The sequence below is a fragment of the Tachyglossus aculeatus genome, chromosome 10 (assembly GCF_015852505.1).
Source record: "Tachyglossus aculeatus isolate mTacAcu1 chromosome 10, mTacAcu1.pri, whole genome shotgun sequence".
In the NCBI taxonomy this organism is placed as follows: Eukaryota; Metazoa; Chordata; class Mammalia; order Monotremata; family Tachyglossidae; genus Tachyglossus; species Tachyglossus aculeatus.
In genome coordinates, this window is record NC_052075.1 from 53,654,074 (window position 1) to 53,681,782 (window position 27,709).

General features: G+C 58.1%; 2 protein-coding genes across 2 annotated transcripts; one reads left to right on the forward strand and one right to left on the reverse strand.

Moving 5' to 3' along the window:
• The first annotated feature begins 398 nt into the window (after positions 1–398).
• KCNH3 (potassium voltage-gated channel subfamily H member 3) lies at positions 399–20,890 on the forward strand. The gene is made up of 15 exons (XM_038752988.1): positions 399–521; positions 3,660–3,893; positions 4,306–4,440; positions 4,632–4,765; positions 5,027–5,270; positions 5,776–5,933; positions 7,553–7,760; positions 8,525–8,815; positions 9,341–9,540; positions 11,563–11,812; positions 13,512–13,732; positions 16,496–16,815; positions 17,038–17,141; positions 19,820–19,899; positions 20,000–20,890. Exons 1-15 carry the CDS (start codon positions 446–448, stop codon positions 20,567–20,569), a joined length of 3,225 nt encoding a protein of 1,074 aa, XP_038608916.1. The 5' UTR covers positions 399–445; the 3' UTR covers positions 20,570–20,890.
• Positions 20,883–27,579, reverse strand: MCRS1 (microspherule protein 1). The gene is made up of 14 exons (XM_038752987.1): positions 27,531–27,579; positions 26,145–26,283; positions 25,771–25,909; positions 24,976–25,134; positions 24,454–24,563; positions 24,115–24,223; positions 23,827–23,965; positions 23,644–23,719; positions 22,437–22,465; positions 22,212–22,304; positions 21,929–22,011; positions 21,744–21,831; positions 21,391–21,518; positions 20,883–21,237 (listed from the first exon to the last, which is right to left on the reverse strand). The coding sequence occupies exons 2-14, from the start codon at positions 26,252–26,254 to the stop codon at positions 21,151–21,153; spliced, it is 1,350 nt and encodes a 449-aa protein (XP_038608915.1). The 5' UTR covers positions 26,255–26,283; positions 27,531–27,579; the 3' UTR covers positions 20,883–21,150.
• Positions 27,580–27,709: the final 130 nt, after the last annotated feature.

Genomic DNA, 27,709 nt, shown 5'->3' on the forward strand with positions numbered 1-27,709 from the left:
GGTCCCGCCCCGGGCGGCCTGTCCCTTTAAGGGGGCGGCCCCGGCTGGGTGTGCCCCGTCACCATGGTTACCCCGGTGCAGGTTGCGGGGAAGGAGGGAGCCGCAGCTCCCCGACAGACGGAGGCGGGAGAGGAGCCGGTGCTGCAGGCGTGGGGCGACCCCGGACCCCGGGCCCCGGACCTCCCGGGGCTGGGGCGGGAGCGGGAGCGTGCCATGCTCCGGGCCCCGACGGCGCGGGCGCCCCATGTTGGGGGGGCAAGTCGCTGCGGGGCCCCGGGGCCGTGGCCGCCCGCCGCCCCCCCGACGGCCGCGCTAACGGGGCAGGAGAGGAGGGCTGCGCGGAGGCAGCGCCCCCCCCCCACGCCCCGCTGCACCGAGCTGAGACCCCCTCTCCTCCCCCCGCCGCCCCGAGCCCCCAGAGGGATGGGGCGGGGGGCCGCCTAAGATGCCGGCGATGAGGGGGCTCCTGGCACCGCAGAATACCTTCCTGGACACCATCGCCACCCGCTTCGACGGGACGCGTGAGTACGGGGACCCCCCGGCCGCCGCCCCCCGTCCGGCCCACCCCGTCCTGGAGCCAGGACCTGTCACTCGCCCCCCGACGGGCACTCTTGATCTCCGGGCAACGGGGCAGAGGAGCGTGGCCCCCGCCGGCCTCGGGCCCCGGGGGGGAGGGCCGGATCGGGGGTGCCACGGGGAGCGTGGGAGGGAGAAAGTTGGCACGTGGGCGTGCGCCCCCCCTCCGAGGTGGGGTCCGGTCCCTCGAGATGATAACCGTCCAGTTGGGGTCCGGGAGAGCTTGTGGTCAGAGAGGCCGGGAGGGAAACTGAGAGCCTCCTTTGCTCCCCGGAGACCGGGGCCGTCGTCTGCCATCCCGAACTCCCGGGCCCCCTGCCTGCCCCGTGCCTCAGTTTCTCCGTCCCCGGGACGTTAACCCGAGCCGGAGCTCCCGCATCCCGCCCCCCGCCGCGCTCCCCGCGCAGTTCTCACCATCTGCCTCTCCGTATGTTTGGCACGGCGCAGCCGGCTGACTCACCTCCCCCCACCCCCCCAGCCCCGCACGGTGCCGCGCCTCCCCCACGGGGATGAGCCCCGCCGCCCCCGGTTCCCCCCACCCCCGATTCCCCCTCCCGGTCCCCGCCGGCCCTTCGGGTACCCGCTCTTGGACGGGGCGGGCCCGGCGCCGCGGTCCGTGTGCGGTGTGCGTGGGTGACGGTCGGAGACGCGGGACTTAAATAGTCGGAGCCGGGGGCGAGGCGGAGAGGCGGGGGCCGCGCCAGGTGTCTCCCCCAGCTCCAGCTCCCCGTCTCCAGGCAGAGGCAAGAGACACCTCACCCATACACCCCCCCACGCGGGATGATGCACAACCGCACGAGAACACACACACACACCCCACTGAGACTTAGAGGAGGGCGCACAGACATGGACAGACCTTTGCGGCTGCAGACATTCATTCAATCAATCGTATTTATTGAGCGCTTACTGTGTACAGAGCACTGTACTAAGCGCTTGGGAAGTACAAGTTGGCCACATACAGAGACTGTCCCTACCCAACAACGGGCTCACAGAGAGACAGACATATGCACACACATACACACGCATGCACACACTCACTGAGTTTCCAAGCCCCAGGGAATTTTGTCAGCGTGCAAACCAGAGGCCCCTCCACCTTCTTCTTTCCACCTGCTCGTCCCCTAAATCCTCCTTCCCTCCCTCCCAGCACTACCTGGAGTTGGGGGGGACACAGCCCTTTCCCACGGGTGGGAAGGGGGAAATTGAGGCTGGGAAATAAGGCGGGGGAAATTGAGGCTGAAGGCAGGGGAAAACTGAGGCTGCAAATGAGGCAGGGGGAGGGGAGACTGCCTCTCCACCCTCCTCCTCCCACTTGCTCGTCCCCTAAATCCTCCTTCTCTCCCACCCAGCATTCCCTGGAGTTGGAGGGGGGGACACAGCCCTTTCCCATGGGTGGGAAGGGGGAAACTGAGGCTGGGAAAGAAGGAAGGGGAGACTGGAGAGCAGAGGGTGCTGGACCGTGGAAATCAGCTGTCCGAGCGGGGTAAAACAGAGCTGGTTGCCTGTGAGGTGCTCCCCGTGGTAGGGGGGGTGGGGTTAAAGGAGCACGGGGGAGGAATTTGTGGCAAAAAAAAAAAAGAGAAACTGCACGGCCTAGTAGAGGGTGCCCCGGCCTGCGAATCAGGGAACCTGCCTCTGTCATTTGCAGGGTGTGTGACCTTGGAAAACTCATTTACCCTATCTGGGCTTCAGTTTCCTCATCTGTAAAATGGGGATTCAGTATCAGTTCTCCCTCCCGCGTAGTCTCTGAGCCCTATGTAGGACCAGAACTAATCTTGTATCTACCCCAGTGCTTAGTGCAGTGCTTCGCACTTTCTAAAAGCTAAACAACCACCGTCATTATTATCGTTAGCATTAGTGGGACTAGAATAGAACGATCTGTTTCATGAAGGAAATTAGTCCCAGTGTGCTCAGGTGACAAAATGCTGAAGTGGAAGATGAGGAGAGATGCGGGGGAGGAATGATAAGAACTGTGGTATTTGTTATGCACTTCCTATGTGTCAAGCGCTGTACTAGGTGCCAGGACTAGCTATGAGATAGTCAGGTGGGAGGAAGATGCGAGATTAGTCAGGGAAAGTCCCCTGGAAGAGGTGGGGTTTCAGAAGGGGAGGTAGGTTGAGAGGGATGGAGGGGGAAGCAGCGTGGCCTAGTGGGAAGAGCCTAGGCTTGAGAGTCAGAGGACCTGGGTCCTAATCCCTGCTCCGCTACACTCCGGCTTGTGTGGCCTTGGGCAAGTCACTTTATTTCTCTGTGCCTCAGTTCCCTCACCTGCAAAATGGGGATTCCATACCCATTCTCCCTCCTACTTAGACTGTGAGCCTCGTGCGGGATCTCATGATCTTTTAGTGAGTCAGCCAATCATATTTAATAAGTGCTTATGGTGTGCAGAGCACTGTACTAAGTGCTTGGGAGAGTATAGTAATGGATAGAGCATGGGCCTGTGAGTCAGAAGGTCATGGGTTCTAATTCTGGCTCGGCCACGTGTGACCTTGGACAAGTCACTTCACTTCTTTTGCACCTTAGTTACGTCATCTGTAAAATGGATATCAAGACTTTGAGTCCTACATGGGGCAGGGACTGTATCCACCCCCATTTGCTTGTATCCAACCCCAGTGCCTGCACATAGAAAGTGCTTAATACCATAATTATTATTATTATTATTATGATTCCCTGCCCACAACAACCTTACAGCCTAGAGGGGGGGACAGACATTAATAGAAATAAATGAATTACAAATATGGACATAAGAAGTGCCATATCTACCCCAGGACTTAGTACAGTTCTTGACACATAGTCCTTTTCCCTCTAATAATAATAATAATACTAATAATGGTATTTGTTAAGCGCTTACTATGTGCCAGGCACTGTACTGGACTAGACTGTGAGTTCATTGTGAACAGGGAATGTGTCTGTTTATTGTTGTATTGTACTCTCCCAAGTGCTTAGTACAGTGCTCTGCACACAGTAAGCGCTCAATAAATATAGTTGAATGAATGAACATAGTAAGTGTTTAATGAATATGGTAACTATTATTGTTAGGGAGGAAGGAGGGCTTGGTGGGAGCCGGGCTGCATCCTGTCTTGCAGACAGTAACTTCGTACTGGGGAACGCCCAGGTGCGCGGGGTCTTCCCGGTGGTCTACTGCTCCGATGGCTTCTGTGACCTCACGGGCTTCTCCCGTGCCGAGGTCATGCAGCGCAGCTGTGCCTGCTCCTTCCTCTATGGCCCCGACACCAGCGAGCTGGTCCGCCAGCAGATCCGCAAGGCCCTGGACGAGCACAAGGAATTCAAGGCCGAGCTTATCCTCTACCGCAAGAGTGGTGAGGAGCCACCGCCCCCTCCCAGATCCATTTCCCCACGGCCTCCTGGTTCTGCCTCCCTCACCCAACCTGGGCCGAGCGGGAAGAAGGGGTTTACCCGGTTCAAACCCCCCACCAACAACCCCCATCTCCTCCTCGGTTAGCTCACCCAATCCGGGCCCTCACCCTCCCTTGTAAGCCGCTTCCCTCTCCAAGCCCAAGCCTGGGGGAGATGCAGCCCCTGGCCCCGCACCTCCAGCCTGCCCCAGCTCGCCCCCAGTCCTGAGTTTGATGGATGCCCCAGTCACTTCTTCTCCGGATGGAAAGTCCCTTACCGGGAGGGGAGAAAAAATTCCCGGATGAGGCTGGGAGGCCGGACTCTGGGGTCCCATTAGCTGAGGCCATTTCTGTGTCCCCTCCTCCACTCCTCCAGGAGCCCCGTTTTGGTGCCTCCTGGACGTGGTGCCCATCAAGAACGAGAAGGGGGAGGTGGCACTCTTCCTGGTTTCCCACAAGGATATCAGCGACACCAAGAACCGAGGGGGTCCTGACAACTGGAAGGAGGGAGGTGAGGCTCTGCGGCCCACCCTCCCACCCGCCACTGCCCCGGCCCAGGATCCCCGGTCTACCTCCATCCTGCCAGGACCCTGAGGCCTGCCCAGCCCTCTCCCTCTCCCCCATTGCGGTTCAATTCTGCACTCGCCCCCCCCCACCCCAACCCAACCTCCCGACCCTATCATGGGCTTCTCTCCCTGGCAGGAGGCGGGCGCCGCCGCTTCGGCAGGGCCGGTTCCAAGGGCTTCAATGCCAACCGGCGGCGCAGCCGGGCCGTACTCTACCACCTGTCTGGGCACCTGCAGAAGCAACCCAAGGGCAAGAACAAGCTGAACAAGGTGAGGGGCACAGCGGCTGGCTGGAGGGGCCTTATGGGGGGTATCCTAAACAGGGCTCTCCCTCCAGACCATAAGCTCGTTGTGGGAAGGGAATGTGTCTGCTTGTTTTTCTGTCGTACTCTCCCAAGTGCTGTGCACACAGTAAGCACTCAGTAAATACAACTGAATGAATGATTGAGGCCCACGGGGATGGGCGTGGGAGTGAACGAGAGGGGAAACTACAGGCGCTGCCCCCTCCTGATCCCCATCCCTGCCCCGCAGGGGGTGTTTGGAGAGAAACCGTCTCTGCCCGAGTACAAAGTGGCGGCCCTGCGGACGTCGCCCTTCATCCTGCTGCACTACGGCCCGTTCCGCGCCGGCTGGGACGGCCTGATCCTGCTGGCCACCCTCTACGTGGCCGTCACCGTCCCCTACAGCGTCTGCTTCAGCTCGGCTCGCGAGGCCAGTGCCTCCCGCGGGCCGCCCAGCATCTGCGACCTCTCTGTCGAGGTCCTCTTCATCCTGGGTACCGTCCTCCTGCTTCCTGCTTCCTGCCCATCCCTAGAAGGCCCGTTCCCCATAATAGTAATAATAACTATATTGGTATTTGTTAAGCACTTACTATGTGCCAGGCACTGTACTAAGCGCTGGGTTGGATACACACAAATCGAGTTGGACACAGTCCCTGCCCCAAGTGGGACTCACAGTCTGTATCCCCATTTTACAGATGAGGGAAATGAAGCCCAGAGAAGTAAAGTGACTTGCCCTAGGCCACATAGCAGACAAGTGGGAGAGCTGGGATCAGAACCTATGACCTTCTGACTCCCTTTGGCACCAGGAATCTGGAGTTCCCTTCACCCTCAGCTGGGACACCCTGCCCCCTGGCCGAGACCCCTCCAGCCCTGGCTCTCTCCTCAGCAGCAACCCAAGCCCCCTACCCACCCACGCCCCTGTCCACCCATCCCATGACCCCTTCTGTGCCCCTCCAGCTGTGACCCTCCCACCTTCCCTCCTTGTCTCCCATCCCGCAGACATCGTGCTGAACTTCCGGACGACGTTCGTCTCCAAGTCTGGCCAAGTGGTGTTTGCCCCTCGCTCCATCTGCCTCCACTACATCACCACCTGGTTCCTGTTGGACCTGGTGGCCGCGCTGCCCTTTGACCTGCTCCACGCCCTCAAGGTCAACGTGGTCAGTAGGGCCGGGGAGGACCAGGCCCCGGGGGGAGCTGGACGGGGCTGGTGGGTTTAGGGAAGTTTGGGGAAGGGATGGTGGGGGCAGGCAGAGGGGCCACGGCCCACGGGGCTAGATTGAGATCAGGAGACAGGAATAATAATAATAATTATTCTTATTATTATGATATTTGTTAAGCGCTGGAACATATACAAGCAAACCGGGTTGGACGCAGTCCCTGTCCCACATGGGGCAAAATGACTCACCCAAGTTCACACAGCAGACAAGTGGCGGATCTGGGAATAGGACCTGTATATATGTATATATGTTTGTACATATTTTTTTTACTCTATTTATTTATTTATTTATTTTATTTGTACATATCTATTCTATTTATTTTATTTTGTTAGTATGTTTGGTTTTGTTCTCTGTCTCCCCCTTTTAGACTGTGAGCCCACTGTTGGGTAGGGACTGTCTCTATATGTTGCCAATTTGTACTTCCCAAGCGCTTAGTACAGTGCTCTGCACATAGTAAGCGCTTAATAAATACGATTGATGATGACGATGAAGAGGACCATAACCTCCGACTCCCCGTCCCCTGCTTTATCCATGCACTTTGCTTCTAGGGAAGACCCTAGGACAGAGAGACCAAGGGAAGCGGGAGACCGAGGATGAGATGGAGGACCTGACTGGGTAGAAAACAGGGTTTGAGCACCCACAGTGTGCGGAGCCCTGTACTGAGTGCTCAGGAGAGCACAATAGTCAGTGGACACGATCCTGGCCCTCGGGGTCCAACCTGGAAGGGACAGACACTTTAAAATGGGTATTAAGACTGTGAGCCCCATGTGGAACAGGCACTGTATCCAACCCAATTTGCTTGTCTTCACCCCAGTGCTTTTTAGTACAGTGTCTGGCACACAGTGAGCGCTTAACAAGTACCACAACTATTATTACTATAAGTGGCAAGAGCACGGGCTTGGGAGTCGGATGATGTGGGTTCTATTCCTGGTTCCGCCGCTTGTCTGTTGCGTGACCTTAGGCAAGTCGCTTCACTTCTCTGTGCCTCAGTAACCTCATCTGTCAAATGGGGATTAATAATGGTAATAATGATGGTATTTGTTAAGTGCTTACTATGTGCGAAGCACTGTTCTAAGCGCTGGCGGGGATACAAGGTGATCAGGTTGTTCCACGTGGGGTTCACAGTCTTAATCCCCATTTTATAGATGAGGTAACTGAGGCACAGAGAAGTTAAGTGGCTTCCCAAGGTCACACAGCTGACAAGTGGTGGAGCCAGAATTCAAACCCATGACCTCTGACTCCCAAGCCCGGGCTCTTTCCACTGAGCCATGCTGCTTCTCAGCGTAAGTTCTCAACGTGATTAAGACTGTGAGTCCCATGCAGGACAGAGACCATGTCCAGCCTGATTACCTTGTATGTACCCTAGCATTTAGAACATAGTAAGCGCTTAACAAATAGCATAATTATTAGCAAAATAATATATAGAGAGGGTGGGGGAAGAAAGTGGTTGGGGTGGGTGAGTTCCCAGAGATCTGGGGTGGTGTCATGGTCCAGCGGGGGGCTGGGTCTTTGGCCTGAGTCCGTGCCTTTCGTCCCGTCTCCCCCACCTCCCCCTCCAGTATTTCGGGGCGCACCTGCTGAAGACGCTGCGGTTGCTGCGGTTGCTGCGGCTGCTTCCCCGCCTGGACCGCTACTCCCAGTACAGCGCCGTGGTCCTGACGCTGCTCATGGCCGTCTTCGCGCTGCTGGCACATTGGGTGGCCTGCGTCTGGTACTACATCGGGCAGCGGGAGATCGAGAGCAGCCAAGCCGAGCTGCCCGAGATCGGTAAGGACGGGGAGACCCGGGGACCGGTGGGGAGGGGCCCTGGGACACAGTGGCCCGAAGTGGGGCGAAGGGGCCTGTCGAGGCAGGGCCGGGGGAAGCCACTGGAGCTGGAGAAGGAAGGCAGGGGAGGGATTTATCTCAAGGTTGGGGGCAGCGGGTCAGATAGGGTGTCCTGGGGCGGTTGGGCTTGGTGTGAGAGGAGGGAGGGGGCAGCAGCGTGGCTCAGTGGCAAGAGCCCGGGCTTTGGAGTCAGAGGTCATAGGTTCAAATCCCGGCTCCACCACTTGTCAGCTACGTGACTTTGGGCAAATCATTTTACTTCTCTGTGCCTCAGTTACCTCATCTGTAAAATGGGGATTAAAACTGTGAGCCCCCCATGGGACAACCTGATCACCTTGTAACTTCCCCAGTACTTAGAACAGTTCTTTGCACATAGTAGGCGCTTAATAAATGCCATCATTATTAAGGGAGAGGCCATTCCTGAGGAAGGGGTGGGGGTGTGTGTCTCAGACAGTAGACTGTCCCTTGCTCTTCTCCCCCCTCCCCCCCCGACCCCTGGGGACCCACACCGTCCGTCCTGGCTCAGTTGGGGCCTGCCTGGGGTCTGCTCGGGCCCTCCCAGCCGAGACCCCAGGGGCCGGATGTGCCAGGACACCCGCCTCGGCCTGGGGAACGGGTGGGCAGCCTAGGCGGCAAGGTGGCGGACTGGCGGGGGGCTCGCAGTCTCGCCCCCATCCGCCTCTCCCGCCCTCCCTCTGACCCAGGTTGGCTGCAGGAGCTGGCGCGGCGACTGGAGACCCCTTACTATCTGGTGGGGCGCAGCGGCGGGGCTTCGGGGAACCGCTCGGGGCTGGGGCCGGGGCCCGGGGACAACTGCACCAGGGCCGAGGGCAATGGGACGGGGCTGGAGCTGTTGGGGGGCCCGTCCCTGCGCAGTGCCTACATCACTTCGCTCTACTTCGCGCTCAGCAGCCTCACCAGCGTCGGCTTCGGCAACGTTTCTGCCAACACCGACACCGAGAAGATCTTTTCCATCTGCACCATGCTCATTGGCGGTGAGACCCCCCCCTCCCGCCGCCCCGCCCCCAGCCCCGCTCCGGCCCCGGGAAGGTCGGGACTTGTCTGCTGTGGGACCTTGGGCAAGTCACTTCGCTTCTCTGGGCTCGGTGACCTCCTCTGGAAACTGGGGATTGAGACTGTGAGCCCCGCGTGGGACAGGGGCTGCGTCCAACCCGATTTGCTGGTCTACACCCCGGCGCTTAGTAGAGTGCCTGGCACATAGTAAGCGCTTAACGAACACCCTAACGCTAATAATGACAATCACAGAACAGGCTGCAGGATAGAGGAGGCGTGTCGGCCCCCATTGGGGAGGGGGCAGGTGCCAGGGTGGGGTAAGGCATGGGGGCCTGGAAGAGCGGTGTGTGTGTGTGTGTTGGGGGGTGAGTTTTGCACAGTGGGCTGGGGGAGGCCCAGTGGGGGTGAGAGGTGGGGTGCTCTCGGGGACGGAGGGGGAGGCCCAGACTAGCAGTGGGGAGGATGGCACTGGTGGGCCCGTGCCCATGGCCTGCCCCCGCCCCCAGCACTGATGCACGCCGTGGTGTTCGGGAATGTGACGGCCATCATCCAGCGCATGTACGCCCGCCGCTTCCTGTACCACAGCCGCACGCGCGACCTGCGTGACTACATCCGCATCCACCGCATCCCCAAGCCGCTCAAGCAGCGCATGCTCGAGTACTTCCAGGCCACGTGGGCCGTCAACAACGGCATCGACACCACCGAGGTCAGGCCGGGGTCGCAGGCCCGTCCGGGGGTGCAGCTTGGGCATGCGGGGTTCCTGGGGTGGTTTGGACTTGGCGGGGACTGGCAGGGCCAGGGGTGTGCAGAGAAGAATATTCTGTTGCCTCCTCCCCCAACTCACACCTTACCCTTTTTTTTCCCTCCCTTCGGGTCCCCTCTTGTCAATCAGTCAATCAATGGAATTTCATTCAATCACTCAATCGTGTTTATTATAACAATAATTATGGTATTTGTCAAGCGCTTAGTCAGGCACTGGACTAAGCGCTGGGGTAGATGTCTCTTGATGTTGCCAATTTGTACTTCCCAAGCGCTTAGTACAGTGCTCTGCACACAGTAAGCGCTCAATAAATACGATTGATGATGATGATGATGATGATACAAGCAAATAGGTTTGGACATTTATTTTACTTGGACATATCTATTCTATTTTATTTTATTTATTTTATTTTGTTAATATGTTTTGTTTTGTTCTCTGTCTCCCCCTTCTAGACTGTGAGCCCACTGGTTGGGTAGGGACCGTCTCTGCATGTTGCCAACTTGTACTTCCCAAGCGCTTAGTACAGTGCTCTGCACACAGTAAGCGCTCAATAAATACGATTGATTGATTGACATAGTCCCTGTCCCACATGGAGATCCCAGTCTCATCCCCAATTTCCAGATGAGGGATCTGAGGCACAGAGAAGTAAAGTGACTTGCCCAAGGTCACACTGCAGACAAGTGGAAGAGCTGGGATTAGAACCCATGACCTTCGGACTCCCAGGCCCGTGCTCTATCCACTACACCATGCTGCTTCTCATATTTATTGAGAACTTACTGTGTACAAAGCACTGTACAAAGCGCTGGGGAGAGTACACTGTAGCAATAAATAGTACACGTCGAGCTTCCAGTCTAGAGGGGGAGACAGACATTAATGTAAAGAGCGTGGCTCATTGGCAAGAGCCCAGGCTTGGGAGTTAGAGGTCGTGGGTTCTAATGCCGCCTCCGCCACTTGTCTGCTGTGTAACTTTGGGCAAGTCACTTCACTTCCCTGGGCCTCAGTTACCTCATCTGTAAAATGGGGATGAAGACTGTGAGCACCCCGTGGGACAACCTGATCACCTTGTATCCTCCCCAGTGCTTAGAACAGTGCTTGGCACATAGTAAGCGCTTAACAAATGCCATTATTATTATTGAGCGCTTAATACATGCGAAGCACTGTACTAGGTGCTTGGGAGAGTACACTACAAGAGATTTAGCACATCTCATACCAACCCGCTCTATGTCATTCATTCAATCATATTTATTGAGCGCTTATTGTGTGTAGAGCACTGTACTAAGTGCTTAGGACTGTTCTAAGAGCTGGGGTAATAATAATAATAATAATAATGGCACTTGTTAAGCACTTACTATGTGCAAAGCACTGTTCTAAGCCCTGGGGGGAATACAAAGTGATCAGGTTGTCCCACTTGGGGCTCACAGTCTTAATCCCCATTTTACAGATGAGGTAACTGAGGGCAAGAGAAGTGAACTGACTTGCCCAAAGTCCCACAGCTGACAGTTGGCGGAGCTGGGATTTGAACCCATGACCTCTGACTCCAAAGCCCGGGCTCTTTCCCATGAGCCACACTGCTTCTCTAGCCACGCTGCTTCTCTGGATATAAGGGAATCAGGTTGTCCCTCGTGGGGCTCACAGTCTTACTCCCCATTTGACAGATGAGGGAACTGAGGCACAGAGAAGTGAAGTGACTCATCATCATCAATCGTATTTATTGAGCGCTTACTGTGTGCAGAGCACTGTACTAAGCGCTTGGGAAGTACAAATTGGCAACCTATAGAGACAGTCCCTACCCAACAGTGGGCTCACGGTCTAAAAGACTGGCCCAAAGTCACCCAGCTGACAAGTGGCGGAGCCGGCATTAGAACCTATGACCTTCTGACTCCCAAGTAATAGAGTTGTGGCCTTTGTTAAGCGTTCAGTATGCGCCTAACACTTTTCATTCGATCGTATTTATGTTCCGCTCCCTAGCTGCTGCAGAGCCTGCCGGACGAGCTGCGGGCCGACATAGCCATGCACCTGCACAAAGAGGTGCTGCAGCTGCCGCTGTTCGAGGCGGCCAGCCGGGGCTGCCTGCGTGCCCTCTCGCTGGCCATCCGCCCGGCCTTCTGCACGCCCGGCGAGTTCCTCATCCACCAAGGCGACGCCCTCCAGGCCCTCTACTTCGTCTGCTCCGGCTCCATGGAGGTGCTCAAGGACGGCACCGTGCTGGCCATCCTAGGTCTGACCCCGGGGGAGGGAGGCCGCGCCGGTCACGCCGGGCTGGTCAACTGAGTCTGACCACCTGGGGAGGGGAGAGGGGACCGGTGCCCCCACTTCAATCAATCAATCATCAATCAGTCGTGTTTATTGAGCGTTTACTGCGTGCAGAGCACTGTACTAAGCGCTTGGGAAGTACAAGCTGGCAACATATAGACTGTGAGCCCACTGTTGGGTAGGGACTGCCTCTATATGTTGCCTACAGTGCTCTGCACATAGTAAGCGCTCAATAAATACGATTAATACGTAAATAAGATTAATAAATAAATAATATAGAGACATAATGGGGTCGGAAGCACAGGTGGCCGGAGTAGCACTTGGGAGGAGGGAGGAGAGCTCCTCTGAGGATACTGCTGGGAAGGATGGGAGAGTAGCAGAGAGCAGCCGGGGGGTTGGTGAAGGCGGGGGAGTGACTTTGGGGATTTTCTCTCCTTTTCTGGTGTCCCCCCCCCCCCTCCTTTCGATTCTCTCCCTCGACTTCGCCTGCCGCTGGCCCTCACCCCGCTGCCCGCTTTGCCCCTCCGGGTCTGGGCGGCAGGGGGCGCAAGCGGGCGGGCACTGACCGAGCCCGGACGGTAGGGGGCGCAGGAGGACGGACGGGCGCTGACCGGGCCCGGTCGGTAGGGGGCGCAGGAGGACGGACGGGCGCTGAGCGGGCCCGGACGGTGGGGGGCGCAGGCGGGCGGGCACTGACCAGTCTCGGACGGTCGGGGGCGCAGGCGGGTGGGCGGGCACTGACCTGGTCCCGGACGGTGGAGGGTGCAGGCGATTGGGCCTGTTGTTGGGTAGGGACTGTCTCTATATGTTGCCAACTTGTACTCCCAAGCGCTTAATACAGTGCTCTGCACACAGTAAGCGCTCAATAAATATGATTGATTGAATGAATGAATGAATGAATGGGCTAGCGCTGACCGGGCCCGGACGGTAGGGGGCGCAGGCGGGTGGGCACTGACCAGTCCCTGACAGTGGGGGGCGCAGGCGGGTGGGCAGGCGCTGACCTGGTCCCGGACGGTGGGGGGCGCAGGCGAGTGAGCGGGACCAGTCCCGGACGGTGGGCACTGACCAGTTTCGGACGGTGGGGGGCGCAGGCGGGTGGGCGGGAACTGACCAGTTCCGGACGGTGGGGGGCGCAGGCGGGCGGGCGAGCACTGACCAGTCCCGAACGGTGGGGGGCGCAGGCGGGCGCTGACCAGTCCCGGGGGGGCGCGCAGGCGGTTGCCGAGCGGTCCCTCGGTCAATCAATCAATCAATCAATCGTATTACACATCTATTCTATTTATTTCATTTTGTTAGTATGTTTGGTTTTTGGTTTTTTTTTTCTCTGTCTCCCCCTTTTAGACTGTGAGCCCACTGTTGGGTAGGGACTGTCTCTATATGTTGCCAATTTGTACTTCCCAAGCGCTTAGTCCAGTGCTCTGCACACAGTAAGCGCTCAATAAATATGATTGATTGATTGACTGATTCATTGAGCGCTTCCTGTGTGCAGAGCACCGTACTAAACAAGTTGGCAACATCTAGAGACGGTCCCTACCCCACAGCGGGCTCACACTCCAAAAGGGGGAGGAGGAGAACAAAACCAAACAAACAGAATAAAAGAAATAGCAAAAAAATATATATATATAGGGAATGCTTCACGAAGTGGCGTTGTCATCCTTGCTTAGGGAAGGGGGACCTGATCGGCTGTGAGCTGCCCCCGAGGGAGCGCGTGGTGAAGGCGAACGCGGACGTGAAGGGCCTGACCTACTGCGCGCTGCAGCGGCTGCAGCTGGCCGGCCTGCACGACAGCCTCGACCTCTACCCCGAGTACGCTCCGCGCTTCAGCCGCGGCCTCCGCGGGGAGCTCAGCTACAACCTGGGGGCCGGCGCCGGAGGACCCACCGAGGTGAGCCCCCGGACCGGGGGGCGCACCCGGGGGGCCGGACACCCGAGGAGAGTTGGCAGGGGGGCGCACGGGCTGGGGACGCAGAGGGCGTGGGTTCCTATTTATTTTATTTGTTTGGTTTTATTCTTTGTCTCCCCCTTTTATTCATTCATTCATTCAATCGTATCTATTCATCATCATCATCATCATCAATCGTATTTATTGAGCGCTTACTGTGTGCAGAGCACTGGACTAAGCGCTTGGGAAGTACAAATTGGCAACATATACAGTCCCTACCCAACAGTGGGCTCACAGTCTAAAAGGGGGAGACTGAGAGCAAAACCAAACATACTAACAAAATAAAATAAATAGAATAGATATGTACAAATAAATTAAATAAATAGAGTAAAAAAAATATGTACAAACATATATACATATATACAGGTGCTGTGGGGAAGGGAGGGAGGTAAGATGGGGGGATGGAGAGGGGGACGAGGGGGAGAGGAAGGAAGGGGCTCAGTCTGGGAAGGCCTCTTGGAGGAGGTGAGCTCTCAGCAGGGCCTTGAAGGGGGGGAGAGAGCTAGCTTGGCGGATGGGCAGAGGGAGGGCATTCCGGGCCCGGGGGATGACGTGGGCCGGGGGTCGATGGCGGGACAGGCGAGAGCGAGGTACGGGGAGGAGATCAGCGGTGGAGGAGCGGAGGGTGCGGGCTGGGCTGGAGAAGGAGAGAAGGGAGGTGAGGTAGGAGGGGGCGAGCGCTTGCTTACTGTGTGCAGAGCACTGGACTAAGCGCTTGGGAAGTACAAGTCAGCAACATCTAGAGACGGTCCCTACCCCAAAACGGGCTCACAGTCTAGAAGGGGGAGACGGACAACAAAACATGTAGGCAGGTAGACTGCGAGCCCACTGTTGGGTAGGGACTGTCTCTAGATGTTGCCGATTTGGACTTCCCAAGCGCTTAGTACGGTGCTCTGCGCATAGTAAGCGCTCAGTAAATACGGTTGATTGATTGATTGATTCTAATCCCCCCATCCGCCACTTGTCAGCTGGGTGACTTGGGGCAAGTCATTTCACTTTTTTCAGACTGTGAGCCCACTGTTGGGTAGGGACTGTCTCTGTATGTTGCCGACTTGGACTTCCCAAGCGCTTAGTACGGTGCTCTGCACACAGTAAGCGCTCAATAAATACGATTGATTCTCTGAGTGAGCCCACTGTTGGGTAGGGACTGTCTCTATATAATAATAATAATAATGATGGCATTTGTTAAGCGCTTACTATGTGCAAAGCACTGTTCTAAGCGCTGGGGAGGTTACAAGGTGATCAGGTTGTCCCACAGTCCCCATTTTACAGATGAGGGAACTGAGGCACAGAGAAGTTAAGTGGCTTGCCCAAAGTCACGCAGCTGACAAGTGACAGAGCCAGAATTCGAACCCATGACCTCTGACTCCAAAGCCCGGGCTCCTTCCCCTGAGCCACGCTGCTTCTCTGAGTGAGCCCGCTGTTGGGTAGGGACTGTCTCTATATGTTGCCAACTTGCACTTCCCAAGCGCTTAGTACAGTGCTCTGCACACAGTAAGTGCTCAATAAATACAATTGATTGATTGATTGATTGATTCTCTGGGCCTCAGTTACCTCCTCTGTAAAATGGGGATTAAGATTGTGAGCCCCACGTGGGACAACCTGATCACCAGGTATCCAACCCAGCACTTTGCACATAGTAAGCGCTTAACAAATACCATTATTATTAGTAGTAGTAGTAGTAGTAGTAGTAGTAAGCGCTTAACAAATACCATCATTATTATCATTACTCTGTGCATCTGTTCCCTCATCTGTAAAATGGGGATTAAGATTGTGAGCCCCACGTGGGACAACCTGATTACCTTGTATCCCCCCAGCACTTAGAACAGTGCTTCGCACATAGTAAGTGCTTAACAAATACCATCATTATTAGTAGTAGTAGTAGTAGTAAGTGCTTAACAAATACCGTCATTATTATCATTACTCTGTGCATCTGTTCCCTCATCTGTAAAATGGGGATTAAGATTGTGAGCCCCACGTGGGACAACCTGATTACCTTGTATCCCCCCAGCGCTTAGAACAGTGCTTTGCACATAGTAAGCGCTTAACAAATACCATCATTATTATTATTATTAGTAGTAGTAGTAGTAGTAGTAAGCGCTTAACAAATACCATCATTATTATCATTATTCTCTGTGCGTCCGTTCCCTCATCTGTAAAATGGGGATTAAGACAGCCCCAGGTGGGACAACCTGATCACCTTGTACCCCCCCCCCCGCGCTTAGAACAGTGCTTTGCACATAGTAAGCGCTTAACAAATACCATCATTATTATTAGTAGTAGTAGTAGTAAGCGCTTAACAAACACCATCATTATTATTATTAGTAGTAGTAGTAGTAGTAAGCACTTAACAAATACCGTCATTATTATCATTACTCTGTGCGTCCGTTCCCTCATCTGTAAAATGGGGATTAAGACTGTGAGCCCCACGTGGGACAATCTGATTACCTTGTACCCAACCCAGCGCTTAGAACAGTGCTCACTCAGCACACAGTAAGCGCTTAATAAATACCACCGTTACTATTAAGAGAGGGAGGGGAGAAAGGGAGCCCACCTAGGAAGCCCCCGAGGTGGAGGTGGGAATCAATCAATCGATCAATCGCATTTATTGAGCACTTACTGTGTGCAGAGCACTGTACTAAGCGCTCGGGAAGTCCAAGCTGGGAAGGGGAGGGTGGTCACCCCCGCTTCTCGCCCCCCGCCCAGCCCGACACCAGCTCCCTGAGCGGCGACAACACGCTGATGTCCACGCTGGAGGAGAAAGAGACGGACGGCGAGGCGGGCCCGGGCCCGGTGGCCCCGGAGGAGGAGGAGGAGGAGGAGTCCGGCAGCCCCCTGCTGTCCCCGGGCTGCGCCTCGGCCGCCCAGCTGCTGTCCCCGCGCACCGGCCGGCCGCCCGACCCCCCGCCGGGACCCCCGAGACCCCCGGCCCCCCGCGGGAGGCCGGCCCGGCCCGGGCCCAAGCCGGCAGAGGGGCTGCGGCTGCCCCCGGGGGCTTGGACCGCCCCGCAGGACCTCAGCCCCAGGTGAGGCCCGGGGCAGCATCATCATCATCATCATCATCATCATCAATCGTATTTATTGAGCGCTTACTGTGTGCAGAGCACTGTGCTAAGCGCTTGCAAGATAACCGACGCCCCCCAGATGGGACTCGAACCCACAATCTCTGCCTTAGGAGGCCTTGCAGGCTTGGGGAGGGGTGGGGGGGGGTCCCGGATGGGGGGCTCTTTAGGCTTCTCGTCCGGCAGGGTGGTGGACGGCATCGAGGACGGCTGCGGCTCTGACCAACCCAAATTCGTCTTCCACATGGGCCCCTCGGGCCCCGACTGCACCAGCGCCTCTCCGGGGCCCGGTAATCAATCAATCAATATCAATCGTATTTATTGAGCGCTTACTGTGTGCAGAGCACTGGACTAAGCGCTTGGGAAGTACAAGTTGGCAACATATAGGGATCTTCCCCGGGGGGTCCTCCCGGGGCGAAATCTAGCCGGGCGGTGGGAGTAGTTGGGGTGTGTGTGTGTGTGTGTCACTTCGGAGATAGCCAGCAGCCGATCGGTGGCAGTTTTGGAGCCCTTTCCTCTTCCCCCACTCCCTACTGAGTCGCCCTGACTCGCTCCTGTTGTTCATTCATTTATGGAGCGCTCACTGTGTGTAGAGCACTGGACTAAGCGCTTGGGAAGTACAAGTCGGCAACATAATTTGTTCTCCCCAACCGCCCCCCCCCCGTCCCCACAGCGCTTATCAATCAGTCGATCAATCGTATTTATTGAGCGCTTACTGTGTGCAGAGCACTGGACTAAGCGCTTGGGAAGTACAAGTTGGCAACAGGTAGAGACGGTCCCTACCCAACAGTGGGCTCACAGTCTAGAAGGGGGAGACAGAGAACAAAACATATTAACAAAATAAAATAAATAGAATAGATATGTACAAGTAAAATAAATAAATAGAATAATAAGTACGTACATACATATTATACAGGTGCTGTGGGGAAGGGAAGGAGGTAAGACGGGGGAGGTGGAGGGGGGAGGAGGGGGAGAGGAAGGAGGGGGCTCAGTCTGGGAAGGCCTCCTGGGGGAGGTGAGCTCTCAGTAGGGCCTTGAAGGGAGGAAGAGAGCTAGCTTGGCAGACGTGGAGAGGGAGGGCATTCCAGGCCAGGGGGAGGACGTGGGCCGGGGGTCGACGGTGGGATAGGCGAGAACGAGGCCTAACGGTGAGGAGATTAGCGGCAGAGGAGCGGAGGGGACGGGCTGGGCTGGAGAAGGAGAGAAGGGAGGTGAGGTAGGAGGGGGCGAGCCTTGAAGAGAGCCTTGAAGCCGAGAGTGAGGAGTTTTTGCCTGATGTGCAGGTTGATTGGTAGCCACTGGAGATTTTTGAGGAGGGGAGTAACATGCCCAGAGCGTTTCTGGACAAAGACAATCCGGGCAGCAGCGTGAAGTATGGATTGAAGTGGGGAGAGACAAGAGGATGGGAGATCGGAGAGGAGGCTGATACAGTAGTCCAGACGGGATAGGCGAGCAGGGTAGCAGTTTGGATGGAGAGGAAAGGGCGGATCTTGGCAATGTTGCGGAGCTGAGACTGGCAGGTTTTGGTGATGGCTTGGATGTGAGGGGTGAACGAGAGAGCGGAGTCGAGGATGACACCAAGGTTGCGGGCTTGTGAGACGGGAAGGATGGTAGTGCCGTCAACAGTGATGGGAAAGTCAGGGAAAGGGCGGGGTTTGGGAGGGAAGACAAGAAGTTCAGTCTTGGACATGTTGAGTTTTAGGTGGCAGACAGACATCCAGATGGAGATGTCCTGAAGGCAGGAGGAGATGCGAGCCTGGAGGGAGGGGGAGAGAGCAGGGGCAGAGATGTAGATTTGGGTGTCATCAGCATAGAGATGATAGTTGAAGCCGTGGGAGCAAATGAGGTCACCAGGGGAGTGAGTGTAGATCGAGAACAGAAGGGGACTAAGAATTGAACCTTGAGGAACCCCCACAGTAAGGGGATGGGAGGGGGAGGAGGAGCCTGCAAAAGAGACTGAGAATGAACGACCGGAGAAATAAGAGGAGAACCATTAGAGGATGGAGTCTGTGAAGCCAAGGTTGGATAGCGTGTTGAGGAGGAGGGGGTGGTTCACAGTGTCGAAGGCAGCTGAAAGGTCGAGGAGGATTAGGATAGAGTAGGAGCCGTTGGATTTGGCAAGCAGGAGGTCATTGGTGACCTTTGAGAGGGCAGTTTCCATGGAATGTAGGGGACGGAAGCCAGACTGGAGGGGTCGAGGAGAGAGTTGGTGTTGAGGAATTCGAGGCAGCTTATAATGTCCGTATCCATCATTTATTTCTTTGTACTGCTGTCTGTCTCCCCCCTCTAGACTGTAAGCTCGTTGTGGGCAGGGAATGGGTCTGTTTATTGTTGTCCATCCCCAGCACCAGAAGCCTCCCTTGATCCCAATCAATCAGTTGCATTTATCGAACACTGCGTGCAGAGCACTGTACTAAGCACTTGGGAAAGGACAATATAAGCAATTAGAGAACCAGGATTCCTGTCTCCTGGACCAGTCTGGGGGGGGGGGGGGGGAAGGGGCTGTCAGAGAACCTATAGAGAAAAGCCAATGGAGCCCCCAGGAATGTGTCTGTTGTTGTTATTGTCCTCCCCCAAACGCTCAGTGCAGTGCTCTGCACACAGTAAGCACTCAATAAATACTATGACTGACATGAGACATGGGCAAGGCTGGGAGGGAATGGGAGAGGATGGAGTCCCAGTTTTCAGGGGTTGAGGAATCATTTGAGAGAAGAGGGTTTGCCTTCACCAAGACCAAATGGGAGCAGGCGGGCTGATGTTGCAGTGGAAGGGATGGAGGTTAGACATCAATTGGTTAGGGCAGTGAGGCTGGGTTGTCTCTTTCCCCAGGGGACTCCAATAGCAGGTTTGTGTCCCACCCCTTCCTGCTTGGGAGAGGAAGAGGGGAGGGTTGTCCTCTCCAGGTTGGAGAGGTCCCTGACAAGGGTCTCTGCTGCTCACCCCCATCTTCTTCTCCCACCCCCCACAGCGGAGAGTGGTCTGCTCACCATCCCCACGGCCCCCATTGAAGCCAGGAACGCGGACACCCTGGACAAACTGTGGCAGGCGGTGAGGGGGCTTTGGGGCTGGAGGGGGGAGCGTGGGGGGGGGGGTGGAAATGGGGAGGAGGGACCCACTCTGAGCCGCCTCCCTTCCCCATGCCGGGCAGGTGACGGAGCTGGCGGAGCAGGTGCTGCAGATGCGTGAGGGGCTCCAGGCTCTGCGCCAGGCCGTGCAGCTCTTCCTGGTGCCCCGCCAGGATCTGGGACCGGGGGTTGCGGGGGAGGGACCCGGCCCTGGCGGGGGCTTCCCCGAGCCCGAGGCGCTGGGAGGGGGCGGGCTCTTGCAGCCCCTCTGCGTGGACACAAGCACCCCCGCCTACGGCCCCCCGCGGGGTGCGGCCTGCCACCACCAGACCGGGCCCCCTCTTCCCTCTTGGCCCTGGGGCCCCCCAGCCTCGCACAGCTCCCCTTGGCCCCGGCCTGCCCCACTCTGGACCTCGACGCCCGAGGCGGCACCCCCAGCCGCTGGAGGACTGGCCCCTGAGCCCCCGGGGGTCGCCGCCTCACCCCTGCCCCCCGAGGACCCTCTAGCGGCCCCTGCAGAAACCCCCGGCCTGGGGGAGCCCCCCCAGGGCCGGACCCTCTCTTGGGACCCCCACGGCCTGGAGATGGTGCTCATCGGCCGCCACGGCTCGGCCCCCGTTCAGTGGTCCCAAGAGGAGGGCACGGGCGTCTGAGCGCCTCCCCCCCACACTCAGGGAAGGCCCGGTTAGGGGGAGCCCCCCACCCTTGGGTGCTAGGTGGTACGGTGGTGGTGGGGGGGTCTAGCCTGAGGCGGGGGGGAGGAGGAGAGGGTGGGAAAAACCAGCTCAGGGCCCCCTTTCCCAGAGGCTGCCCCAGGCTCGATCCTCCCAGCCCCCCATGGCGCACTGAGGAAGAGTGGTGGGGGCCCCTGCATGTGTCCCCCGCCCGGTGCCCCCCACACAACCCCCTTCCCATCTAGGCTGGGCCAATTTTCCTTTTGGTTTTTTAAATTAAAACGATACTCATGTTTGGAACCGAGTGCCTTGTTTGTATTTACAAGAAGGTAGGGAGGGGGATGAGATCTGGGGCAGGGTGCCGGCCGCGCTGCGGCCCGGGCTGCGGAGAGGGCCCCTATGTGCTGGGTCAGTCTTGGCCCCTGTCCACCTCCAACTGCAGGGCACAGATCCGGCCCAGCCCCGGGGGCCCCTCAACCCTCCCCGGGACCCCCAGGGCCGCCTTGGCTTGGTCCGGCGGGGCAGGGGTTAGGGCAAGGCCGCGGGAAGCCGGGGCTCTGTCACTGCGGGGTGATTTTGGCGGCTTCGGCGCGGATGAGGGCGATGAGGTCCTGGTTGATGAGGAAGACGAAGCGCAGACTGGCAATCTGGGGAGAGGGGAGAGTTGCGAGACCTCGGGGTGGGGGTCGTCGGCTGCTCTGGGCTGAGGGGTCCCCAGGGTCGGGGAGCGTCAAGAGGCTCAGGGAGGCCCGGACCCAACAGGTGGCTCCCTGGCCGCCCCAGCCCCGGCCCCACCGTACCTCCACCACGGAGTTGTTGCTGAGCCTCCACTTGGAGCCGCAGAGCACGGGCCGCCCGTCGATGTACACGGGGCGGCGGCCCTCGTTGGCGATGAAGAAATCCCCGTTGTTCTTCAGCTTGATGACGCCTGGGGAGGAGACGGGAGTTGGGGGAACCATCCCACACTAAGAAGGTGAGTGAGGGCCGCCCACGGGAGGGATCCAATCGCTGCCCCCCACCCCCAGGTCCGGGAGGGCTCCGGAGTGGCCGCCCCCTTCCGCCTCTAGGCAGAGTCTCTCCTAATCCCAGAGTCGCCCCTCCCCGCCTCTGGCTCGCTCCTGAGGGGCGCTGGGGGCGGCGAGGGGAGAGGTACCCTGCTTGCGGGAGATTTTCCAGGCCGGACCCTCGAGGGACAGGTCCACATCGATCTGGTTGTCCTTGGTGGCTCGGCCAAGGGTGATCTGTGGGCGTGGGGTACAGTGAGTAGGGGGGGCCGAGTTGGGGTGAGGTGAGAAGGGAGGGGTGAGTCCGGGCAGATGGGGGGGTCCCGGGCCTCACCTCTCGGGATCGCATCAGGTAACGCACCATGCGCCCACGTAGAACGGCCAGCGTCTGGTTGTCGAAGTCAGGGGAGCTCATCCCTGGGTAAAGGTGGAGGCAGTGGGGATGGGGCAGGCTCCCACCGCCCTCCTGCCAGCGTCCACACAGGTCCGGGCTCCCAAGAGCAAGAAGACACCTTCCTGTGCCCCGGCCCTGGGGGGTCTGGACCGGACCCCGCCGAGAGGAGGAGGGTGGCGGGGCGGTTCGGGGGGTGGTGGTCCTGGGTGGGGAGTGGTCTCACCTGTGATGCTGTCCACCAGAACCTGCCACTTGTGCAGCTCCTGCTCCAGCTGCCGGATCTCCCGTTTCTGGCGCCGGTCGGCCACCGTCAACTCTGGGACAGGACGGGGTGGGACAGGGGAGGGGGAGGGTGACGGGGAGCGGAGGCAACTAGGTGGGGGTGGGCTGTCCCCCCCACCCCACCCCACCCCATTCCTCCCCCGGGGCCCCAGAGAGGGCGACTCACCATGCTCCAACACCTCGTCCCTCACATCCCTGAGCAGAAGGGAGAGATGGAGACAGATGTGAGGGAGGCATCTGGCCCAACTTCTGGGCTTCCGGGCCCTGGGACAGGGACCCCTCGCACCCAAAGCCCCCAGCAACGGTTCCCCCAGCTGGAAGAAGTCGGTGCCGTTTTCCAGAAGCCCCCCCAATTCCACCCTCCGGAGAGCTCAAGGGGGTTTGGAGGAAAGGTGGGAGGATTCATTTATTCAATCGTATTTCAGGGGAAGGGGTCTATTTATCCCTGTCACTGGAGGCTCCTGGAGCAAGTAGTGGGAGTTCACTGTCAGCTGGACAGCACTGTGGCTATTCCCTTTGATGGGGGGGAGGGGGGAGGGTGGGTGAGGGCATGGGGAAGGCACAACCAGGGTTAGAGCTGGGGGGTGGTGAGGAGAAGGAAAGAGAGATAAAAAGAGAGTGTGTGGGGGTGGGGGGGGTTTGTTTCTCTCAGGGGATGTGGATTCATCAGGAGAGCTGCTCACTACAGCAACAGTGTGGCCTAATAATAACAATAATGGCATTTATTAAGCGCTTACTATGTGCAAAGCACTGTTCTAAGCGCTGGGGAGGTTACAAGGTGATCAGGTTGTCCCAAAGGGGGCTCACAGTCTTAATCCTCATTTTACAGATGAGGTAACTGAGGCCCAGAGAAGTGAAGTGACTTGCCCAAAGTCACACAGCTGACAACTGGCAGAGCCGGGATTTGAACCCATGAACCTCCGGACTCCGAAGCCCGGGTGGATAGAACCCAGGCCTGGGTGTCAGAGGGACCTGGGTTCTAATTCTGCCTCCTGCTGTGTGACCTTGGGCAAGTCACGTCATGTCTCTCTGTGCCTCAGTTTCCTCATCTGAAAAATGGGGATTAAGACTGTGAGCCCCATGTGGGACAGGGACTGTGTCCAATCGATCACAGTGCTTAATACAGTGCCTGACACAGGGCAAACACTCAATGCTATCTATCTATCTATCTATAAAGGGGCTCAGGATCACCCCCAACAAAGACAAGGAGAAATCGACCCCTCAACCCAGTCAGAAAACGGTCAATTTTGGGCAGCTGAGTGAGGGTTCCGAGAGGGGCTCCCAACTGCTCAAGGACCAGAGAGGCCTCTGGAGCTGCCTTCCTCCCGGGAAGGGGCCGGGATGGGGGGGACGACAACCCTCTCCCCACTCACTTGAGCTTGCTGTCATCGATCAGGTCCTCCGCGTCTGAGAAGTTGAGCACCTGGTCTCCCTTCGGCAACGGCTGCACTGAACCGGGGGGAGAGGGAAGGGGTGACATGAGGTTGGAGGGGTGAACGCCCGAGGCTGCCCACCCGGGCTCCTGCCCCTCCCCACCCCCCGGTCCGGGTGGGTACCGGTCTGGTCTTCTAGGAGGTAATACTGCTTCATGATCTGCCAGTGGGCCTGCAGTGCCTTGGGCGTGCGTGACAGGTAGAAGGCATCGGGGTGGTGGCGTAGCAGGTCCTGGAAGGTCTCCAGCGAGGGCTGGCTGGTCTGGGGGTGGGGAAGGGACACGTGGGGGCTCCGCCCCAGTTGGAGCCCGGGGGCCCCCACTGGACCCCTACCCACCCGACCCAGGTGGGGACAAGGTACCCGAACGAGGAGGACCGGGCGGCGGGGGTCCTCTTCCTCCCCGAGCTTACCGATCCCACTTTGCTAAGCAGCTGCTCCTCGGCCTTGCTGAACAGGGCCTTGCTCTGGATGGCAGCGATGGCCTCGGGGTGCAGCTGCCTCATGGCCTGGCATGCCAGTCTGGTCGAGGAGACGGGTCGGGTATCGGGGAGGGCAGTGGGACAAGGGGCCCCGCCATCCTCCCCCTGTGCCCCTAGGATTCCCTTTGGGGGCCTCATAACATTCACCCCACAGCGTGAGGCCCCCATAGGGAGGGTTGGTGGGGGAGAGCCAGGGCCTCCTGCCCCGCCCTGTGAATCCACCCCAAGATTCCTCCCCCCGCCCACCCGGGGGGCTTCACCCCCACTCACTTGGAGATGACCGGGTCATAGAGCAGCGCATACCAGCGCTCCTGCACCTCCCGCAGCGTGAAGCGGCAGCTGAACTTCACGCCCAGGTGCACAGACGTCAGGTCGTTGGTCTGGGTGACAAGAAGCGGTTGCCTTGGGTTTGCAGGTCCTTCTCACCACCCCATCCACACCCACTGAGACCCGGCTTCCCAGGGGGCCACCCTCCCCGCCTCGGGTGGAAACTTCCCCTAATCCTCTGGACTTGGGCCCCACCCTCCCCCTGAATGCCTTCAGATTTCGCATCCTCCAGGGAGCCCTCTCAGACTGACTCCATTACACTGGCACCTCTACTCACTCCAGTCACCCTATGTGTGGGTGTGTATCTCTCTTTCTTCCCCACCCCCTCCCTCTCTGAGCAGACTGTGGGTTGCCATTGCTCCTTGGTGACTGTCTGTCCAGTCCTCTGCCCGTATTGGGCTTTGTGGCTCTCTCTCTGCTGGCCCGACCTCCCTCCGGCTTGGGGTGACGGTGGTGGTGGGGAACCTGCAGCACAGCATTGACGAGTAGGAGGTCGTCTCCCGGCTTCCAGCGGCCCAGGTCCTTGGTGGCCTGCAGGGGCTGTTTGCTCTTCTTCACGCGCTTGGTGAGGCTGGGGGCGGGGGCCGGGCTTGGGGTCACAGCCGCGCTCAGCGTCTTGGACACCTGGGGGTCGTTGGCAGACTGAGCCCAGGGCCGGAAGGAGGGACGGAGGAAGCCAGAGCTGGCCGGGGGCCTGACACCGTCTGCTCTGCCGTGGGATGGCTAAGCCTGACCTGAGCCCTCACCCCACTCCTCCCTCCTCCCCATACCAGGCCCCTGTCCCCCTCCTCCCCATCCTAGGCTCCTGTCCCCCTCTTCCCCTCTTCCCCAGGCCCCTTCATTCAATCCATTCGATTGTACGTATTGAGCGCTTACAGTGTGCAAAGTTCCTGTCCCCCACCTCCTCTCTCTTGCTCCCCTCACTAGGCTCCTGTCCCCTTCTTCCCTGCCCTCCACCAACTTCCCTCCCTTGGGCGTGGGAGTGGGGAAGGGATCTGAGATCTTTTCTCTTCCTCCTCCTGGGCTACTCCTGGAAAACTGGCCGGGGCCACAGCGCTGCCAACTGGAGATGATTTTTTACCTCTCTGGCCTGAGTACCTGGTGGGCTGTGCCATTCTGGGCTCTAAGCCCTCTAAGCCCCCCAGGAGGGGTAAGTAGGCTACCTAGGCTGTGCTGCCTAGGCTACCACAGGCCCTGTAGTCACAGGGGGGGAGGTTTCAGCATGCTCCAGTCCCCTCTCCTCCACCGCTGTCCCCTCACCTTCTTCTTCTCACTGGACGAGGGCTCGCTACCCGAACAGCGTCCTGGCTCCAGGCTGGTGGCCCCCTTGGCCCGGGTGGACGACTTGGCCAGGCTGCTCTCCACCAGTTCATCGTCAAACTTCTTCCTCTTGATAAACCTGCGGGGGGTCTGACCTGTTCACCTTCTCCCCTCCCACCACCCCAGGGGCTGTGGACCCCCATCTGGTCAGAGGATCCAGGGGCAGGCGGCGAGTCTGAGGGGCTCTGGACCTTGAGGCAACCATCACAGACAGGGGAGTGGTTTTGGGGGTGTCATGCTCTGAGGTCAGCCCTACCCACCCCCACCCTCACTTCACGTACATCCCCCCCGGCCCCCCGACCAGTAGTAGTAACCTGGACGAGCTTCTCCGCTTCGGGATGGTGCCCAGGGCCTGGGAAGAACTCCGCTTCTGCCCGGCCAGAGACTCTTCGTCCTCTGAGCGGCTGGCAGTGCCCGACGCCATCAGCGACGAGTCCAGGAGCCCTTGGGGGTCTGGGGAGGAGAGAGACCCAGCTTCACACATGGGGTCCCAGGGTGAAAGGGGACCCCCAATCAGAGGGGCTTCCCTCGCTCCCAGGCCTATTGGGTTTGGGGGCTTGGCCAGTTGGGGCCTGGGGCCTCCCCTCCCACTAGAGTCCTCCTGATCCCCAACAGGTCTGCGGTCAGCAGCCAGCGTGGGAGAAGCAGCTTGGCCTAATGGAATGAACCCGGGCCTGGGGGTCAGAGGACCTGGGTTCTAATCCCGGCTTTGCCACGTGCTTGCTGTGTGACCTTGGGCAAGTCATTTTACTTTTCTGTGCCTCAGGTAACTGTAAAATGGGGACTAAGTCCTCCCTAAATTTTAGACTGAGAGTCCCTTGTGGGACAAGGACTGTGTCCAACCTAATAAGCTTGTATCTGCCCCAGCACTTAGAACAGTGCTTAACATATAATAAGCACTTAACAAGTACTATAAAGGGGGGGGGGGGGCATGGATGGCTCTGAACTCTCTTATCTGGGTGTCTTATCTTATCTCTTATTCACCTCCCCAGCCCTTTCACTCCTCCAAGCAGGAGGTCAGAGGTCAAGGGAGTTGGAATCCATTCCTACTCAGATGCCCTGTAAAAGTAATAGGGAAGCATCATGGTCTAGTGGAAAGCTCACAGGCCTGGGAGCCAGAGAAATGGGTTCTAATCCACGTCTGCCATATGCCTGCTGTGTGACCTTGGGCAAGTCACTCCACCGCTCTGGGCCTCAGTTCCCTCATCTGTAAAATGGGGAATAAGACTCTGAGCCCCACGGAGAACAGAGACCGGGTTCTACCCGATTACCTTGTACTTACACCAGTGCTTAGAACAGTGCTTGGCTTACCCTGCTTACCCTGCATATAGCACTGGGGAGATAGTAGTAAGCGCTTAAGACTGTGAGCCCACTGTTGGGTAGGGACTGTCTCTATATGTTGCCGATTTGTACTTCCCAAGCGCTTAGTACAGTGCTCTGCACATAGTAAGCGCTCAATAAATACGACTGATGATAATGATGATCATTATTACTATTATCCCACCGCCGGCCCACCGTGCGCGCATGCGCGCTACCACGAGCCAAGGCTGGTTCGAATCCGGAGCGGCGCATGCGCAGAAAACCAGGGCGCTACCGGCATGGGGTTCCCCGCCTTCCACCGAGCAGGAGGGACCCACCCCCTGCTGTCGAGCCTTCAGGGATGAGCCTCCTCCTCCTCCTCCTCCTCCTCGACGCCTCACCATTCCTGGGATCGTTCGCTCCAGGGTTTCCTTGGCGGCGGCAGCCGCAGGCCCTCAGCGGGCTTTCCCCAGGCGACGCAACTTCCGGGTTACGCGAAGGGGGGCGATCTCTTCCGGTTCAAATTCGGAAACCCCGGCGGGGGGGGGGGGTCAGCTGGCGGCCATATTGGTGAGGGCAC